At 41.3% G+C, this 12466-nt stretch overlaps 1 protein-coding gene across 4 annotated transcripts in view; it reads right to left on the bottom strand.

The window, feature by feature from the left end:
* FRMPD4 (FERM and PDZ domain containing 4) overlaps nucleotides 1-10770 on the bottom strand; it is a 344070-nt gene extending 333300 nt beyond the window's left edge. For 2 of the 4 annotated variants that reach the window (XM_048329235.1, XM_048329266.1), the window contains exon 1: nucleotides 10556-10768. In XM_048329235.1, coding sequence (XP_048185192.1) covers nucleotides 10556-10599 — 44 coding nt within the window. In that variant the 5' untranslated portion in view covers nucleotides 10600-10768. Of the gene's footprint in view, nucleotides 1-10555 lie in introns of all 4 variants that reach the window. The other 2 variants (XM_048286157.1, XM_048329244.1) reach the window with 2 other exon arrangements.
* Nucleotides 10771-12466: the final 1696 nt, after the last annotated feature.

Here is a 12466-nt window from a genome sequence, read left to right as displayed (position 1 = left end):
TCTGCTGTACCTGGCTGCGCAGCCAATGTGTTTCCAAGCCTCATTCATGGGGAGCAAAGCCATCGCTCCAAGGCTCCAGCAGGGCAGAGCAGCAGCACCCACGCCTGGTTCGAGCTCTCTGCTCACTGAGGGCCACCAAGTCAAACACAGCCTTCAGCACTCTACTGACTAGCCATGATTTTAAATAAAATTATTAGATGATAACACACTTTGTATATCTGAGGTTCTGCTTTGTATTCATATATGCCTAAATAAATCACAGAATCACAGAATCACCAGGTCGGAAGAGACCTTCAAGATCACTGAGTCCAACCCATGCCCTAACACCACCTCAACTAAACCATGGCACCGAGTGCCACATCCAATCTTTTTTTAAGCATATCCAGGGATGGTGACTCCACCACCTTCCCAGGCAGACGATTCCAAAACTTTATCACTCTTTCAGTATAAAGCCTCTTCCTAAAATCCAACCTAAATTTCCCTTGGTGCAGCTTGAGACTGTTCTGTCAGTTGTTGCCCGGAAAAAGAGACCGACACCCACCTGACTACAACCACCTTTCAGGAAGTTGTAGAGAGTGATAAGGTTACCTCTGAGTCTTCTTTTTTCCAGGCTTAACAACCCCAGCTCCCTCAGTCATTCCTCATAGGGCTTGTGTTCAAAATGTTTCTCCCTGGCCAGAAGTATACAAGTATTTACTGTAGTAAATGCAACTTATGCACAAGATGGCTTTGAAAGCAAAGTTTTTTTAAGAACTTTGTGAATACGAGACATTCTAGTAAATTGATTTCTGTTCATGCCAACATTTGAATTCACAAATAAACCCCAAGTAATCTGAAAACTAAAATTTTGTCAATAACCTTTTCCCAAAGAAAGGCTGCAGTCTTCATCAAACAGTTCATTTTTCTCAGAGAAAGTCAATTTTGGAAACCTTTAAATCCCCTAGGTTAAAATACTCATATTGTAGCAGACGTCAAGCAAACAATCATTGACAAATTCAGGGCTTTTTCTGAAATGAACTCTGAAGATAAAATGCAGTGGACAGGACAAAGTGATAGCAGTTCCAGCAAAGGTAAGGGAAGTGAAGGAAAACTTTAGAAGACAGTGTAAACATGCTGGAGCTTTCAGAACCAAATCTTGCTTTCCCTTTGGTTACAATAACTGTAAGGAACTGTCTGAGAAAGAAAAATTTCTTCATTCTATTATGGCATGTTGCATTAATATCAAAGCACACAGTTTCAGATCCAAGAGGAAAGGTTAAAAAAATATATGATTAAAGAGACTCATCAAATGAAGGAAGCCATAAAGGTCAGATATTTCCAGTTACTGACTGATTGGCTTGGTCAATGACAGTGATCATTAACTGCCAAGAGTGCCCTTCCTGTCAGCCTCTCTTACATAAACAATGAAATACACAACAATGTGGACCAGAAGCTATTAGATGATCACATGTGGAAGCTGGTGTCTCCAAAATGCCATGGCATTTACCATGCTAAATGTGATACTAGTGTTCTTGTTCTTTCTTTCTCTCTAGCTCACCCTCTTTTTTCCCCAAGCAGTCACACACATATATTGGCTGCACAAAAACCCTAAGAACATGCCACCAAATGGCTGGTGGCTGTCACTGTGCCAGATGAGGAAAAAAACCCGAGATTAATCAAGTGATTAATCTTGCGTTAATATATAACTGAGGAGACATGAAGATTTTATAAGCAAGGACAAAAAGGTATAATTGGATGTGGTAACTTTTGTGCTCTACAGAAGAACTGCTGGGAAGAGGAAAAACAATTAATTATAAAAACTAAAAAGGATTAAGGAGATGTTTTTTTTTTCCTGCTGGGTACAAGCACCTGGATGGCAGAGAGCCTAGAACTGGATTACCTTTGAATTTCTAAATTGTTTTCATGAGAGGAACTTTTTTGACCCATATGAATCTGAGAGAAAGCTTCTTAGAGTTGAGGAATACTAATTTATAAGAAATGTTTCCTCCCATAGAGATGCTCAGAAATACACTGACTGCTCAACACTGCTTAATTTTTTTCAATTCTCTTCCTGACTAGGTCAATCTGTTGCACAGAAAAAGAAATCATAACCTTTAGCAAGGAATAAAATTGCAAATCCTGAAAAAAATGCATTCCTTCCTTATGTTTGAAGGTATCCTTTCAAAGCAACCTTAACTACTTAAAATAAATAGAAAAAATTTTAAAAGCATGAGATTTTTCTCCCTGCTTTTGCTTATGATTTTACAGAAAAGGATACCATTTTCCTAGTCCCACACGTATTTTTTCAATTTGTTGTTATACTTGACCGTTGAAATTTATTTTCTATGTGGGTAAAATATTTGATTATAAAAACCAGTTAAACTGATATGTAGTCACAACAAACCACAGCAATTTTTTCCTCTTGTAGGAGGTTGAAGGATTGACAGCTGGAGAGATATTTTCCTGTGTCAGTATATGCAGGACTGTTGAGCAATTTCTCTGGAGAGGACTGATGCTACTTATTTGTATCCCACAAGCAACCTCCCCTGCTACCTGCTGCAGCTGGCCAAGGCTGGAACTAGGCAAGGACTCATATGTCTTTTCCATTTGTTTAAAGCTCATTAGCATCCATTGAGCTGTGCTGTTCCAGCTTCAATATATCAGCATTAACAAAACATTAATGCTGTTCTGTTGAGGTAAAAGAAAACAAAGTCTCATTTTAAATACAAACATGTAATGAAATGCAGCCCGTTGCCCCCACTTCAGATCCCAGGGACTGTTGGCAGGATCTTAGAAAAACCCCAGGCAAGCTGCGAAACTCTGACGTCTTTGCTAACATGTATCCGTGGAACCACAGGTATTTAGAAGCAGCAGTACCTCCTACAAAAGGCTCTTGCTGTACCTCTGCAAAAGAACTGTTGAAGCTTTTAATCTGGAAGCTCCTACCCTGGGAAGCTGAGTTTGTGAGGCACAGCTGTTGTACAATCCCCTCCAGCAAGACTGAGAGTGGGGTTAAGAACAGACAAACCCACACAGGCTGGGATGCCTTTGCTCGGTCAGCCACAGACCAGGAGCTCAGAGCCTCCTTAACCTCGTCCTCCCCGGGCTGAGCGTGCTGCCCCTTCAGCAGGTGCTGCCCCTTCAGCAGGTGCTGCCCCTTCAGCAGGTGCTGCTCCTTCAGCAGGTACTGCTCCTTCAGCAGCTGCTGCCCCTTCAGCAGGTGCTGCTCCTTCAGCAGGTGCTGCCCCTTCAGCAGGTGCTGCCCCTTCAGCAGGTGCTGCTCCTTCAGCAGGTGCTGCTCCTTCAGCAGGTACTGCTCCTTCAGCAGGTGCTGCCCCACGAGGGGCTTGCAGCAGGAAGGCTCTGGGGCACCAGCAGGGCCTTTGGCCTGCCCTTGGAAGGAAGGACTGGCTGGAAAGGCCTTAAGTTCATACCTGATGCTGCTCTGGGCTGTCACTCACAGAGCAGAGAATTTGTCAGTAAAGCCACAGTGGCACCAAGCAGAAATATTTGGAAGAAAAAGATTCCTGAATAGACTGGGTTGCAATTGAAGCCTGAAACCATTCAGGGATAACTTGTCTTCACATTACACAACTCTAACCCCGAAGCCGTGAGATAAAAAAGATGTTATTTAAATGAAGGAGCAGTATATACCATGCATTGATTTTGGAGGGAAGTTATCTATTCGGCATTTCAGCATGCTGGGAATGTTGGTTCAGCAGGGAGAGGCTTGTGCTGTGCTTCTGAAATGCTCCCCATACTTTATGTGGAGGATCATCTCAAGAATAATTAGCTCCTGTGCCTGTTCATCTGGAAAGGCAAGGGGTCCATACGGACACTGCAGGTGTAGGTAGAGGGCAACTGCTGCTCAGAGAAAGCATAAGCAGACTGACTGATGAGAAAGACATGACTAGCTTTTGTGTTGATAAATGCAAAGTGCTTCCTATCATAAGAGTTTTGTGGATTTGGTCTAGGCTTGTTTTGTTTGGATTTTTTTTTTCACAGATAAAGCATATATAGGAAATGTTTAAATGTTTAAATATTTAAATGAAATTTTTTCTCCATACTTGCTCTCTGTGAACAGCAATTATATTTCCTGGCAGGAATACAAGTGATAAATATGAATTGAATTTTGCATGGTATTAATAGAAAAATAATTTTAAAGTTGGTATTCACAGAATTAAAGGTTCTTTAATAGTCAGTCATGTCCCCTCAGAAAGAAGATACTACAGCTCGTGATTCTTGTCATTTGAGTTTTGGGAAGTGTTTGTGAAGCATAGGCAGCAAGTGAACAGCAGATAAGAAACTACTGCTGAGATTCTACTAATGACTATATAAAATATTATGATTTTTCTTCATAAACAGAAGGGGAAAATAATCAATAACATTTGATATTAAGTGTTTTATAGCAATTTTTTGGTTTTGATGAAAAGCTCATTCGAAGATATGTGCACTGTATGCATTAGTTAACAACATGTACCCCCATGGGGCAACTCATAGGATACAACCTGAATGTTTGTCATGCAAACAATTAACTATTTCAGCGTGACATGAACAGGGTATACGTGACATGCAGCATACCAATAGCAAAAAATACTGCATATGATTTACTGCAAGGGGATAAAAGGGCTGTAACATGAACCAATAATTTCTTCACTTAATCCAGGAATAAAGATAAAAGGGGAAGAGAAAAATACAGTTAACTCTTCCCCAGGGTGTTTGAATGAGGAAAGTGCTGAACTGTGAATCAGAATTGAATAGACAGAAACATTAGCTCCTTTCAAAAGGATGTTTGCCTTACAGAGATCAGATATTGTAATAGCACAGATCTGGCTCCTTGCCTATGCTTTGTAGCATGCAAATGAGTATTTTTCTTTCTCAGCAGCTCTACAGTAAAACTCACCATGAAATCATAGAAATATACTTAAGAACTCTCTGAAATGACCACCGATTCTGCTGTCAAACACTAGAAACATCTGATGCTTGATTAGCAGAGCTGCAGATAAGGGCCCTCTGTTCCAGACATGCTGTAAGTGGAAGCATGAGCAATGAATAGCTCTGAAAACAGGGCTCAAAGAGGCAAATTATCAAAAGTGATTCATGATGCAGGCAGGTGTCAGACAACTATTTTAAAAAGAAATTTCTACCCGTTATTGAATCGAGGTGCACAAGAACAGCTTTTTTCATGGTGGATTGCAGAGGAGAGTTACCCCAAGCTCTGAGGGAGCTCTAGTTTGTCATGCTGAAGACCAGGATGTCTCAGCCCACACTAAGCTCTGCTCTGCCACATACAGACCCTTGCAAGCCTGAGCTATCTTGATACTGAGATTTTATTGCAAACCGAGACTGAACAATTTGGGGATGTTTGTCTGCAGCTGCACCAGCTAAGCGTATTTAAACCATCAGGACCACTGAAAGCTATGTTTCAGTTGGGTCTCCCAATTTAAAAGACCAAAAAATAGCTGGCCAATCTCAGTACAGAACAAAAAATGCCTTTTCAGTTTATCAACTTTGTCAAAACTGAAGTTGGCACTACAAACTGTGCCACTGGCAAGTTTGGGTATTAAGGTGGAAGGAAGGACATCAAAGAGGAGGGAGACAAATGTGTTATTGCCAATTTAACCATGTATCTGATTCCCTAATACAATCTTTCATGCTTGTACTGTAATTGCCTGCAGCTCTCTTGATTTCATCAACATCAGTATTTTGCTTACGTTTAAGGTCTAGGACTTCTGAGAGGCACATTAACATTTTTCATAAGCTACTTCTAGCATCTTTCCTCCCCACTGTCTGTTAACATCATCACAGTCATTCAGAGTGGAAGGGACTTCTGGAAGTCTCTCTTCCAGCCTTCTGCTTAAAGCAGAGCCAACACTGAGCACATTGCCAGGTGACCTTCTGCCAAGATTGTCAGTCCCTGGCCTTTGTCAAGAGAGTAGCATTTGTCATAATGATTTACTTTTCTGCTGTGGGTCACCATGTCAAAGACCATCACTGTTTTCCTGTCCAACAAGAGTTCAGTGCCCCATGTCTGAGGGCACCCATCCTTCCACAAAAACAGGACAATGGTCTAGTGTGAGATGATAGCTGTAATCACTTTCACTACTCTTAGCTAAACTGGAACAGCTGACTGAAGCAAAGTGTTCCATAATATCCCACCGTTTAAAATGAATGTAAGCTTTACAGTAGATGCAAACATAGCACAACTCAGATTAACAGTGAGATGGTTGCTCTTCCCATCTGTACCTTCTCAGTAAAGTATCACTTACAGACTTGATCACAGAACAATTTTTTCCGTTTGCCTTTTTGGAGACTTCACCACAGTATGCAAATATTTCAAGGACAGAAATGGTTTCAATGTTTATTCAACATGAACATGTAGGAAAAGAGAAAATAGCAGGCATGAGATATTTAGGGCAGCCACTGTGAATTCACTGTAGGTCTGGGAAGATTTTCAATACTGAGGGCTTGTGGCAAAATGCTGTGAAAGTACAGGAACAAAATCAATTGCAGCCAAATTTGTTCCCTCCCAGTACACATGACAAAATTATTTACAAGTGGCTTATTTAAATCTAGCCAGAAGTCAGCTATTTCAGTGGCCTATTGAGCAGAAAAGATCCCCTGTGAGTTAAGGAAGGTCACAGATCCAGTTACATCACCCAGATGATCTCTCTGATAGTGTTTGTAACACTTGCTCTACCTTGCCTTTGTTTCAAAGTGGAGGCTTGTGACAATGGGTTTTACTGCTGTTTTTTGTTGGCATTGGCTAGAACTTGCTCTATCCTAATACAACCTTCCACATAATGGTGATGAGCATAGCGTGGAAAAAAAACAAACCAGAGAGAACAACACATCATATCTAGAAGCAAAAAAAGTCACTAAGACCACTCTTTCAGAAACCCTCATCTAACCTAAAGCTAAAATTTGCTTTAAACACCACCCACACTGCAGTCATAGATTTCCTGCTCGGCACCTCTCCATAATCTCAATGCTAACTGCTGCAAAGGCCGGCAAGCTAATAGCAGATCTGGCTCAGTGCCAGTCTGATTTTGACTGTCCCCTTTAGAAGTCTAGGGCATCTCTGCATTAACAAGTAGCACAGCATAATTGGAGTGGATCTGTAGAGTGAAATTGTGGGTACAGGGCAGCTGAGGGCCAACCTGTACACATTTTAGCAGTGTTACTTTGGAGTATCTCTCATTTGGGCCCTACACAGGATGCTGAGTGGTTGGTGTGTAGCAGGTGCCTTGCTGGACCCCATCTACTTGGTTCAGCAGAGGGGCATCCAGTTTGTGTGCTCCAAGACCACTTCACACTGACAATGCAAGTACAGTAAACAGAACAGAATATTTGCTTCCTGAGTACATTCCTGATCTGAACTAAACTACTAATGCAAACACATCTTGGTATCTCTTAGGAGGGGTCTTGGTCCAGGGAAATACTTTGTGTAGGAAGAGATTCTTACTGTTGAATTAATAAACGCATCACCAGCTGCTCACATTGTCTGTACACGGTTAAACACAAAACTGTTTAGTTTGGTGAACCACTATGAGAGCTAGTATATTATTTTTCCCTCTTTATTGGAAAAGGTAGCACTTTAATGTTATAAGGACAAAGAGACACAAATTAGGAATACCTGCCTTTTTTGTAATTTGAAAGTTTAACAATGAGCAGTACAAATCACTGTTTTGGAGTCCTTTACATTATGAGCCTTTTCTGCCAAGTTTTTGAGAATTGGCTCCTAAAGTCTATTTGTCTCAGGCCATCACTGCTGGACTTTTTCATCTTCCAGGCATGTCCATGGTGGGACACCTGGTCTTATAAACTTCATGTGTCAGGAGTGGTGCTCTGGGGACAGCACTGTGCAGCTGCACACGGGAGATGTTTATTGCTGCCAAATCACAGAAACCACAAACACTGTGTTCCAGTAAGCTGATTCCTCTGGTTAAACTCCTGCAAGTTCACTTCATAGTGAGCTTGATGGGCATTCAAAGAAGAGTGTGTCAGAATCAGAAGAACACCCCAACATACAGGCATAACCCTCACTTCTCAACTATTGTGGGTAAGATGATGAGATATATTGCTTTCTTTGGGGTTTTTTTGGTTTGGTGTGTTTTGGTTTTTCTTGCATATCTCCATTCTGAACACAATGAAGCAGAGTTGTTTATAGAGATAAATGGCTTTCACAGAGATGAAGACTCAGCCATTTATATCAAGGAGCATATGCCTAATCAAGCTTTGTGGGTACACCACAAGCAGTTAGGGAGCTGTATTACTGACTTTGGGGGATAGCTCAGCTCTCTGGAAAAAAAAAAGCCTATGTATGTAAGACTGAATTCTGGTTCTGCAGCAGGTAATACAGGCACTTGATGGCTATACAAGAACCTTATTTAATTCACTCTGTATCCCTGGCATTCCTTATCCAGATAATCAAAGAACTGAGACTGTAATGACTGTATCTGAATATTTCCTTTCTTTTTAAGCTTTCAAATTCCTTATTGCTTGTTCAGGACTTGGCAGCTTTCTTAATGTTTTAAGGGGAATGTGCATAACAGAGAGTTCTGCCTCTTTCTCATAGCTCCATGATAGAGCCTGCATAAGCACTGCCCACTCATTCCAAGCATCTTTTGTTCTGATGTAATATGTTCAAAGAATTCCACTTGAAAAAAAAAAAGATCAGTTCTAAGCCTGCTGAGCATAACTCCAGTGCATATGAACTTCAGTAACGGCACCCATTGTACAGTCTTTGGGCTTAGGGTGCCCTTAACCCTTACTGAAAAGTCTGAATTTGCAAACACACTTGACAGAATCACAGAATCACTTCAGCCCCCCTGAAATTTGAAGGAGCATATGGAAAGATGAACCTATCTTTCCACCAATTTATTCAGCAAATCTTCCTGCAGGGTCTCAGTTGCTATGCCCCATTAAACTGGCAGTGGTTGCCTTGCTTTACATAGCAGCCCAGCAGTCCTCAAAGGCAAAGTATCCAGAGGCTCTGGAAGACCAAGAGCAACAGCATTACCCCAAGCAGGTCCCACATCCATGGAGCTGAAGCAGCAAACCTTCTGCTGCTCCCGAGACTGTGTCAGTTTGTATTCCACTTGCATTGCCTGCTCCAGGCTTGGTGTTTGTTTTCTCATCTTTGGAGGAGGGAAGGTGGAGAAAGGAAACTATTTATGAATGTGGTTCTGTATTTGCTATCTTTTTTGTGTCTCTGTTCTCTCTTTTTGCAGTCTGCCCGGTTCCTGTATTCAGCTGCTGCACGCAGAACAAGGGAGGAAGCTGGCCCCGCAGCAGTGGCCCATCTGCCTTGGGGATCATGGGGAGGAGGAAGAACAGACTTTTGTTGATAAAGAAACTATTCAGAATTCTGGAATTTATTTTAATATACTCCAGAATATACTAGCTTTTTAATTGGCAACCTGCAAAGACAAGGTCCCTATTCAAAAAAGTTTTTAGCATCAATTTAAAACTTTTAAGAGTAATGAAAGGAAACAATGCAGAAGGAATAGATACACAAATCTGACAATCATATGGTTAATGAAAATTTACAGATGTCTTTGGGCTTATTTTATTTTGTCGTATTTGTGGAAAATAAATAGAGGCAAAACAAGTTAAATAATGCACAAAAAACATACATTACTGAAAGATCCAGAGAAAATTATTTCAGCTGCAGTCCAGTTCAATGGGAAGAGACAATTCTATTCAAGTAGAAAGGGACCAGATGAGTCCAAAGCTTTATAATTCTTGAAGATTTGGATTACGCAAAATTTAATTCTCCTGACGCACTGTTATTCATTAAGTTCTAGTTTTACATCCATTTTAGAGATGAAAAAACACCAAAGATTCAAAAAGAGAAAACAAACAAACAATAACAACAATATAAGAAAACCAAAACCAAACCAAACAAACAAAAACCCCCAAGCTAACATGACTTTGGCTGAAGAATTGTCTTTGGTGGAATTGGGAACAGAATCCAGGCATATCAGCTCCCAGCCCTCCTAAGTATTGGATAACCTCATTTAGCAAATAAATGCAGAGAGGCAGACTTTAAACAAACATCATTTCCTATGCTATGACCCAACATACATACAATACAGTGAAATCTTGAATAATTTATCTACAGTATGAGTTCATTATTCAAAGGCAAGCATACTATGCAGTTTAATGGGAATTTGCTTCATAACTTTCAGGATCTTTCAAATCCATTTGTGACATAAATACATGCTTACTAAAACATTCTTAAAACTTCTGAGAGAGTCAGCATTCTTTGCGGAAAGAAAATGCCTGATTCCTCTCTTCAATTTCTGAAGTTCACTGCAGTTCTATGTCATTTTCAATACATTATCTAGAATGTCTGTGCTACTTCTTGTTGAAACGCTGCTTAGATTAGTTTAATTCAAAGATCAAACTATTTTCAGTGTTTAACTAAGTCATTTCAAAACATGTCTTACCATTAAGGATACAGAGGTGTGAGTATTCAAAACCATATTGCCCTTGCAAAGTATGCATATATTTAAATATTTATATTCCCATTAGCTTAAAATGGGAAGTACAGATGTATTAGCTTACTCACTGAATCACAGTGAAGATTCCCAACGGATTATCATAAACGTCCATTGTATTTAAAGTTGATGGAAGCAGGTGGCAAAGTCCTGGAACTCAGCAGTCTTGGTTGGTGAATCTGTACCTCTTCTGCTGTACCCTTCACATGCACACAGACCCACAACACGCATACAACCCTTCTCTGTGTGTCTTGCTCAGCCTCATCCAGTTCCACTGCCTCTTTCAGATTGGCTATCGAGCCACAAATGTTGCTGCTGGTTGAGAGCTACCAGAGGCAATGGGGGGACACAGGGGGGTTCTACGGCAGTGACGCTCCCACATGCCAATCCATGTTGATGCTGCTGACACGGGAGGATCAATGAGAAAATTGCAGTCCCATGGTCTGGCTGTAGTGATTTAATGACAAATTTTTAAATGGTTGTGTAGCTTCACCTTGAAACAAGCCTTGAGATTAACCTTAACAAACATAGAAAAGTATGTTCATGCGGACTGGATCATGTGTGATTCCAGCCTAGTGTTAATGATGTGTCAGTGTCTGCTGGTGTAAGGAGGGATAAGCATAGTTGTGCTTTGTTTTCTTTGCCTTGGCTGGGGTTCTTAGAATAGAATATAACTTTCGGGGTTGTAACGAAACAAAGCTTTCTTCTCCTTAAGCAAAAAAAAAAAAAAAGAAGCGACAGCAAGAGAAAGACTCTTGTCAATTAAATATCACAGGATGAACAGTACAAACCAGCCCACTACACCCAATGAGCATATGTCTAAGTTTTCCTCTGCCCAGCTGAAGACCTCAGATTTCAAAGGAGGATGCCTCTTGTTTTTGAAAAGTAGGTCTTTAAAAGGATCTTATACCTCCAGAACTTAGGCATCTTACAAGCACCTGTGAGAAACACAATTTCTTCATCTAAAGAAACAATATTTCCTTTTATTTAATTATTCCCCAGTGATCCTGCATGAAGAAATCCTTCAGCTGAGAAAGTCTGATGACAACTGAGCACTTCCAAGGGAGTACTCTTTCCTCTTTTCAGAACCCGTGCTCTTACTCCAGGAGTCCAGCACTGGGCACAGCTTCTTTCAGGGAAGGAGAAAGGACAGATGGTACAGTGAGGCTGGGGTGACAGGCTCATGGGAAGCTGTGGGAATGTGCACCAGCCCTTACCCCCAGACTACAGTGGGTGACAGGAACTGCTGTGTCCAAGCAGATGAAGAGAAGCAAAACAGGAGGGAAAAGTGGTGGCTCTGGTCATTGAGCTGCATGGCAGATGTATGAGTCTTTACCATAAAAGGCAGCCACCATGGAAATGGATGCGCTGAAAGCAGTTAGTTAAATGGCATCCCATTTCCAACAAGCTAGACCCAACTGCTCTCCCACAGCTCTCACCCTGGCCAACCAAATCACAAAGAAATGCGACCTCTCCCAGTGAGGGGAAAAGCTCCTCCAGAACAGAAACACAGGCAGCTGGATCACAGACACTGCTAGCATTGCTGCAGTGATGGTTACAGAATCACTGTAAGGTTGGAAGGGATCACAGTTTAACCAAGATCATTTCAGCTAAAGGCTAGTGACCAAGGCTAAGGACCTTTCATTGCAGGCCCCTAGAAGGGCAAGAAAACAGAAGACAGAATCACTCCCGTGCAGTGGCCGCAGTGGATGGAGAGCACACTAGAGAAATCCACACCAAGGCTCCAGAGCCTCACTGTAAAAGCAAAGATGACAACCTGGCTTTTAACTGTACTGTGCCACTCATATTTTCACACAGTGGAGAAAAGAAATGGAGACCATTATGTACCTTTCCATTAAAAAAGTGCCAATGGAGAGTCTGGAGTCTTAATTTTCAGGACAGAGGCTGAGCACATTCCATCACCAGCCTTGTTGAAATGCTGGTGTCTGCAGGGTCTATTACGTGACAGCTGGACATTAGTC

The sequence above is a fragment of the Corvus hawaiiensis genome, chromosome 2 (genome assembly GCF_020740725.1).
Source record: "Corvus hawaiiensis isolate bCorHaw1 chromosome 2, bCorHaw1.pri.cur, whole genome shotgun sequence".
Taxonomy (NCBI): Eukaryota; Metazoa; Chordata; class Aves; order Passeriformes; family Corvidae; genus Corvus; species Corvus hawaiiensis.
This window is presented reverse-complemented; position numbering and strand designations above follow the sequence as displayed.